The sequence below is a fragment of the Macaca nemestrina genome, chromosome 9, assembly GCF_043159975.1.
Source record: "Macaca nemestrina isolate mMacNem1 chromosome 9, mMacNem.hap1, whole genome shotgun sequence".
NCBI lineage: Eukaryota > Metazoa > Chordata > Mammalia > Primates > Cercopithecidae > Macaca > Macaca nemestrina.
Genome location: NC_092133.1, coordinates 118762771 through 118771032, shown reverse-complemented (window position 1 = coordinate 118771032; position 8262 = coordinate 118762771). Strand labels below are relative to the sequence as shown.

The following is an 8262-nucleotide window of genomic DNA, read 5'->3' as shown; positions in this document are numbered from 1 at the left end:
GGGGGGAGGGATTGCATTGGGAGTTATACCTGATGTAAATGACGAGTTGATGGGTGCAGCACACCAACATGGCACAAGTATACATATGTAACAAACCTGCACGTTATGCACATGTACCCTACAACTTAAAGTATAATAATAATAAATAAATTAAAAAAAACAAAACAAACAAACAAAAAAAACAAAAAAAATAAAATAAAATAAAGCTAGAACCAGAATCCAGATCTTTTGATTGTGCTTAGTTCATTGGATTACTTATAGAAGGATCTACTAATACAAGTATATCTTCTTTTTTAAGTTAGATACTAGAGAATTTTAAAGAATTGTTAATAAGTTATGTAGGTTTTCTAAAAAGATCAATGAATGAGGAAATTATACTTTGGCCTTTATATGGTTAAGTAAATGGAAAACCATAGTGTATACTTTGATACATTAGACAAGCGGAAACTCTATCTGTTATTATTCCCACCCATACTGTGGCAGAGCACTAAAATGGGATGACCTTTACTTAGCATAGGAGCATACATTGCAAAGCAAAATTTAAACAAAAAGTCGGATATGAACATGAGATCTACTTGTAAGTAAATACAAATCTAATAACCACTCTTTGCATAACTATAAAAACTCATTTGGAGACCAACCACTGCAGTCTGAAAAACTGGTTGCTGTGTCTTCTTCCAAAAACCCTCATCCCTGGCTGTCAGGCAGACTTCTCTTCTTGGGTGAGGAGATTGATTTTTAAGTGAGCTTCATCATCATGATCTTCCTGTTCATTCACGAACTTAGCCACTATTTAGTGAAAGCCTACTATGTGCCAGGTAGTGTTCTGGGTGCTCAAGGTACCTCACTGACCAATGCAGATAAAGATTTTTGCTCTTTTGGGGCTTACATTCCAGTCCCTAAGTATTTTCTCAATAGGAAGGATGACATAAAATAGTACGGTGAATCTAAGCAGTGCCTGCTTAGAATGCCACGAGGGACATTTTTATTAGTTGGGAATTAAAGTAAGTTGGAGATTTTCTATTTGGGTCTTTCTTGGGTAATTTGAAAATAGAGGTGCATATGGAAAGTGGAGCTAGCTGTGCAAAACACTACATATCTGGTATCAGTCTACTTTTGGAGTGTCAGAAGACACTTAAATTCTCTAATAAGCGTCAAAACATCAGTTAGATTGTGGTAAGAAATTTACCAATAATTTGGGGGGCTTGGCATACTTGCTCAGTTCTTCTTTCTTCTGCTGGGATATCCCAACCTTTAGCTAACTAGAAGTCTTAGTTCTTATCTCTCAGTTCCAGGAACTCCCAGTCAGGACGATTTCACTTCTCACTCTACACAGGTTCCTTCTCATTCTCCCACAGCTCATGAGTCCTGCCCCTTGCTCTCTCCCTTACACATCTTTACTTGCATACAGTTTTACAGGTTTCCCTCCATTCTGGCCCCCAGACAGAGATTCCCTAAATATGACTTTTTTTTTTTCTCTCCTTAAAACACAGCTGGTAGATTTCTCCATTACTCCCTCAGCTAAGATGAGCCTAGACAAGTATATTTAAATCATTTCTTTAACTGACAACAAGGAAGATGATTTGATAATTTGCCTAAAATGAGCAGATGCTCAGGAGGACAAGTCACCATCCTATGTCCCTTCTGTCCGATTTCACCTAGAAATGAAAACTACTCCCTTCTCCCTCTTTTCCAGGCAAAAGGCTGATATTAACTAAGCATGCAAGACGCCAACACCCTCCTCCTCAGTACGTCCAAGTTTCCTTCGCTCTGAGGCACGGAATCTCAGCTTCTCCCCCCCTCTCCCGCCCACCCTACGCCACCCCCGCAGGTTTCCGAGTCATCCGGAACGCGAGTGGGTGCGAAGACTCGGCAGGCTGCCTCCCGCGCCCCCGCCGCCCGCGGGCCGCCTCGGGTTCAGCACTGGACAGCTCCCGCCCCGGCCCCACAAATGGCAGTCGGCTGATTGACAGAGGAGCCGACCAAACAGGGGACAAGACGACTTGCAGCCGCCCCACAAGGGTTTGGTTGCGGCCAAGCTGCCTCTTTAAACTGGCTTTCCTCCCCCGAGCTGGGAGCAAGGAGAGAGGCTGGAGTGTGGTTTGCGGCCAAACCTAGAGGCTGCAATTAACCAGCCGCCCGGCCTTCCCGACTCCGGAGAGACGAACGTCTTAAAGGACGTCTTTGCTCCTCGGAACTCGCGGCTGCGCTCGCGGTGCGGGTCTGGGCGCGCGCCCCGCGCCTCCGGGCAAAGCGGTCGAGGAGGAGCCAGAGCCGGGAGGCGGGAACGACCTGCGGCGGGTGAGACTATGGAGCAGCGTCTTCGGCGGCCGCGGCGGCAGCAGCAGCAGCAGCAACAGCAGCTTCTGAACGCGCCTCAATGAGAGCAGCGGTGGCGGCATCCGGGCCGAGAGACGGACGCGGGCTGACTCCAGCCGCTGGGAGCGCGAGGCCATGTAACCCGCTAGGCTTCAGGCTGCGAGGTGCGTAATCCCCAGCCGGCCCCTCTCGCAGCGGGCACGGCCAGCGCTGCCACAGGTGACTTGATTTCTGCGACGGTAGCTTAGCCACCCGGGACCAATCTCGAAACATTCTTATTTTCAAGTCCTTTGGACTGGGTGCCATCTGGAGAAGGTGGGAAGACTCCTGGAAAAAGTCTGACTGTTGAAAATTGACTATCCAAATTTAAAAAGTGATTCCCCCCGTTCCCTCCTCTTCTCTCTGCGAGGGAGATGGGAGCCATGGCTTACCCCTTACTCCTCTGCCTCCTGCTCGCTCAGCTGGGATTGGGAGCTGTTGGCGCCAGCCGCGACCCCCAAGGACGGCCGGACTCCCCTCGAGAGAGGACCCCGAGGGGGAAGCCGCACGCCCAGCAGCCGGCTCGAGCCTCTGCCTCGGACTCCTCGGCTCCCTGGAGCCGCTCCACCGATGGCACCATCTTGGCGCAGAAACTCGCCGAGGAGGTGCCCATGGACGTGGCCTCTTACCTCTACACCGGGGACTCCCACCAGCTGAAGCGAGCCAACTGCTCCGGCCGCTACGAGTTGGCGGGCCTGCCGGGGAAGTGGCCAGCCCTGGCCAGTGCGCATCCCTCCTTGCACGGGGCGCTGGACACACTGATACACGCCACCAACTTCCTCAACATGATGCTGCAGAGCAATAAGTCGCGGGAGCAGAACTTGCAGGACGACCTGGAGTGGTACCAGGCGCTGGTGCGGAGCCTCCTGGAGGGCGAGCCCAGCATCTCCCGGGCGGCCATCACCTTCAGCACCGAGTCGCTGTCCGCGCCGGCCCCACAGGTCTTCCTCCAGGCCACGCGCGAGGAGAGCCGCATCCTGCTCCAAGACCTTTCCTCCTCTGCACCCCACCTGGCCAACGCCACCCTGGAGACGGAGTGGTTTCACGGCCTCCGGCGCAAGTGGAGGCCCCACTTACACCGCCGCGGCCCCAATCAGGGGCCCCGGAGCCTAGGCCACAGCTGGAGGCGCAAGGACGGGCTCGGCGGGGACAAGAGCCACGTCAAGTGGTCTCCGCCTTATCTGGAGTGCGAGAACGGGAGTTACAAGCCCGGGTGGCTGGTTACTCTTTCCTCTGCCTTCTACGGGTTGCAGCCTAACCTGGTCCCGGAATTCAGGTAGGGATGGCCGGGGGGCACGAGGGAAGGCAAAAGCTTTCCTTCCGGTCTTGCGGGGGGGATGCACGTGTGGGGAAGGAACCCTTGGCTGTGCCACGAACGCTTCTCACCCTCAGAGCAGAGACCCGGGCTGAGAGACACCCCACGCGGGCGCGGGGTATTGGGGGCGAGAAGCGCCCCCCGCCCGTCAGCTTCCGGCGCTCGGCAAAAGCCATTCATTCTCTGGGACCAGTTTCCCCGCACGGGGCGAGGGACGGGCAGCCCTCGGCAGGACGGAGACACCCCCGCTGCTCTGTGCTTCCCTCAAACTGTAAGGAGAGCAGGGAGGGGCGTTCCTCACGGGGGCGATGCGACAACTTGGCGAGCGCCGGGTGTGTCCGCGGAGTGGCAAGCCTCAGATGAGAGGCGAAAAGGGAGCAGGAGGAACAGAGAGTTCCTTGTTTCTGCCACTTTGGGGTAGCCTCTGCCTGCTTCCTACGTGTGCAGTTGGGGGCACCGGTTTGTTGTTAGTCAGAGCTTATAATTAAAACTGTGCCCTCTCTTCGCAGTTCCGGCACCTCAGCAGTGAGTCAGTCCCAGCAGCTAGCTGTCTCTGGGATCCAGAGTTTGCAATTTGGTCAGGGTGCTCCTTCTACTGGTCTCCCCTCTCCCCGCAATTGATCTTTCCTTCCTTGGTGGCCTTTTCCTCCTCTTCCCAGTGTTAGGCATACCTAAGGGTTCTCCAGCCCTTCACACACTCACATGATTTACAAATGGACCTAGTTATATTCGAGAGGCAGGCATCAGTTGTGACTGAATTCATTCAAGGAAACTGGAGGAAACTTAAGGGAGTCTGTATTTCCTGTCTCAAACTATAGCATTTGAGGGAAGCAGAGAATTTGCAAATTAACAGGTTTTAACTTCTGCCTGGGGAAGTGCCTGACCTTTGAGGCAGGTAATTTCTGGAAGCAACCTTTAAGAGTGGATGTGAGGAAGGAACTGAAAGAGTAGATACACCCAAGAGGGCTTAGGAGAGGGCCCAAGATGGACTGAGATCATCCCTTAGTCCCATGACGGAAGGCTCTGGAAAGAGGGCCTCAGGGGCTGAGATTGCTTTTGTACTTTTTGGGAACTTGGACAGGAGTGAGAAATCTTTGTGTGTGGATTATCTATTTATTTTTTAAATACCCTGGCACAGCGAGGACAGGATGCTGACCTGCTGAAAGATGCCAGATCAAGTACTGGGTGGGCAAGTGGGAAAGGTCAGAACGCTTGTTTGTCTTGGTACTGCCATTCACTGCTGAATGACCTCACGCAAGTTGCGTAACCTCTCTGGGTCTCAGCTACTTATCTGTCCAGTGAGGGAGTTGAACTAGACAGTCTGTAGGGAGCCATCCAGTTATCAAGTTCTGTAGCTTTTAATGTTGGCAATACTTGTGAAGGCATAAAGGATAATAACCCCCTTTGTCTGATTCCGTATGACCATATTAAATATATGTGTGTGTGTGTCTTTGTATGTGTTTCTATCTCTTTTAAAGGTCTTGTCTTAAACCAGACTAACTCTTTTCTACTTTCAAGATAATCTCATTTCCTCCTAATTCTTGCAGGATCCTATTAGTAAGAGCTGAGCCCAGCTTTGAATCTTTGCCATGCTGTTTGCTCAGAAGAAGAAAGACCAGCAGATGCCATTCACTGCCAGCAAACTGTTTGTAGCCTTTAAACGAGTCTTTTTAGGGAGCCTGAAGTTCCAGGATTTATCTATCTTTTTCATCTAACATTCACTTTATGTCAGGCTCTGTGCTAACTGCTTTGCATGCACTGTCTTGATTAGGCCTTACAGCAACCTTATGAGTTAAGTTTTATTATTTTCTCTATTTTACAGAAAAGGAATCTGAAGCCCAGAGGGGTTAAGCTTCTTGCCTAAGATTGCACAGCAGTAAAATAGCAGATCCAGGATTTAAGCCCACTTCATACTTCATATCATATGTACCACCATTCCAAATTCTGTTCTATGAAGGTGTCCTAGGGGTTGCTATAAACAATGTAGTTACTGTGTAAAATATATGTATTTTCGAGGGCCACTGTGGAACTGAGGATGAAAACCATTCATTTTCAGAATTATCTCTCTTAATCATATGGATCAGAAAGCATAGTTTGCCTAAATGAACTCAGTGCCTTCTGGCAGCCAAGTTGAAAGGCTGAGGACACAAAGGGTCTCAGGTTGACAGGGCTCAGACATTCCCTGTTTTTTCACTCTGTTTAGAAAATAGTTTATTTCTTTAAGTGTCTTCCTACACAAAGGATATAAAGATGGTATTCTTCAGCCAAGGCACAAAGCCAGCCATTTAGTGTCTGGCTCTCTACTGCAGCTGGCTGGTCTCAGTAGAATCACAAGGTAAATGCTCTCCTGTGAGTGCTTTGGCCCCATATCCTGTGCCCTTCAAATGCTGTATTGAGGGTCCACACAGTAGAAACCAGAAGAAAATCTTACAGGCATCAGATAGTTCCACCTGTTGTCTCCTAGATGAAGAAACAGAGCTATAAAGTGACTTGTCCAAAAATCACGTATCAAGTTTGTAGCAACAACAGAAATGGGATCCAGGCCTTCTGCCTCTAGTTTATCCTATACTTGATAAATATATACCTAAAGCAGGTATCTGTGACTCTCTGGACCTCTGTATACAACCTGTGTTGGGGACACACTTTATTCTCTATCATCATTTATCACAACCAAAAAAATTAAGCCATAGAAAACAGCTATCACTTAAAAAAGAGATTATATTGTTAATTTCACATATTGAGATAATATTTAAATGGGTCATTTCTGTATATCTTCATACTCATAAAAGGAAAAGGTTTTTTGTTGATGATATTTTATTATATAAAATACGCATTCTAAAATTCTACAGTATAGGTGGATAGTATTTGACAGGTATGGTAACAAGGTAAACCTCAAATGAATTTTTGGGAAACCAGATAAGGAGCCCTGATCATGATTTTAAATAGTCTTTTAAACATGTGAAATGTTATTTGCAAAAAGCTTTATGTATAACAGAAAATCCACGGATAATGGTTTACTTATGAAAGGGAAAAGGAGAAATAACTTTTAGTTAAGGTTAGTTACTATTTTCCCAGGTCTTATTTACAAGATTCAGACATTTAAATTAAAGTAAATTAAATTGTATTTTATTTTTAGGTAATATAAATCCAAAGCATGAACTTTAAAAGTAATATGTAGAATTTCTTATAAGAAGTTCAATATAAAAATATCTTCTCATATTACCGTTTATCACTGTAAAACAATCTCTCAGAATAAATTCTATTCCCCTGTGTTTCAGAATGACACAAGTATCTTAAAATTTAAGATGTAGCATAATGCACATATGGAAATAGAAGTTTGCTGCTCATTTTTTGTCTTTGAAAAAATGGCACTCATTTCTCTTAAGTATTTCTTGAGTCTTTTGTTACATATCTATAGTGTACGAACACTTGGTTCTCATTTTCCATCCTAGTAAAAAACAGAGAGTAATAATTTAAGATATACCCTGAAAATATTTTTACTTTTACCATTAGGTTTGTAATATCCTCGTAGCATTTTCCTTAAAGCTAGGGTTCTTTTGTTTGCATAATGATTTTTCTTCGTGGAACTTAAAGTACTATGGAGTTGGATCCCATTCTGTTGAATGCATAGATACCTCTCTGGCAGTGGTTGGAATCTTTCAGTGCCTAGGATGGTTAGCAGGTACTTAAGTGTCTGTTGAATTTAAAAGAAGATGAATTTCTTTAAAATTCCTTTAAAGAATTAATTCTTGATGAACTTGAGAGGGAATTTGGAATTCCTTTGGTTTCTTCTCATTTTATAGTTGAGGAAGCTGAGACCCAAATAGCTAAAGGAATTTGCTAGAAGTGGAATAGCTCTTTTGGGGCAAGTGGGAATTAAGGGAAACCAATACTTACTGAGTATCTACTGTACATTAGATATTTTATATATTTCAGTGCATTTAATTCTTAGAACTCTCAGGTCGCAACCAGTTCAGAAAAGTCGAGCAACCTGCCCAAGCTAATGTAGCTAGTAAATGAAGGACCTAAAATCAAATTTAGATCTGTCTAGCTACGAAGCCTGCGTAGTCTTTCCACCATCCTGTGCTGATTTCTATCTCTTGGTTCCCTAATTTTGTCATTAAAAATGTATAAGATGATATTGGTTTGAATTAAGTAATATACTTGGCCCAAACCAGTGATACACACTTATTCTTTTTGGGCCAACGATGCAACCAAGTATGTTGTACAGTGAGAAGAGTATTCAATTTGAAGCAGAACTTTGCCTCAAGTCCCAATTTTGTCTCTGACTGACTGTATTACCTGTCTGGAAATCAGTTTCTGCATAATAAAAATGTGGAAATAGACTTGATGATTTCCATATACCTCTTAATTGGCCTATCCACATAGTCAACAAATACTTTTTGGAAACAGGGCTGATACACATAAATCTAGTACCTTGTGGAAATGATATGGGAGAGTCACATGCAAAGGAAGAGGAAACCAAGTGAATATTAGACTTGGTATTTGGTTAAAAAAAAAAAAGAAAGAAAAGTCAATAGGGAGATAAAGGAAAGATCACAATAGTGTGGAAATCTCTTTTTAGAAAC

At 45.6% G+C, this 8262-nt stretch overlaps 1 protein-coding gene across 1 annotated transcript in view; it reads left to right on the top strand.

The window, feature by feature from the left end:
- The first annotated feature begins 2300 nt into the window (after window positions 1-2300).
- Window positions 2301-8262, top strand: part of LOC105480013 (G protein-coupled receptor 158) — a 443658-nt gene continuing 437696 nt past the window's right edge. Inside the window, exon 1 of the mRNA XM_011738438.3 lies at window positions 2301-3634. Coding sequence (XP_011736740.2) covers window positions 2733-3634 — 902 coding nt within the window. The 5' untranslated portion in view covers window positions 2301-2732. The remainder of the gene's footprint in view (window positions 3635-8262) is intronic.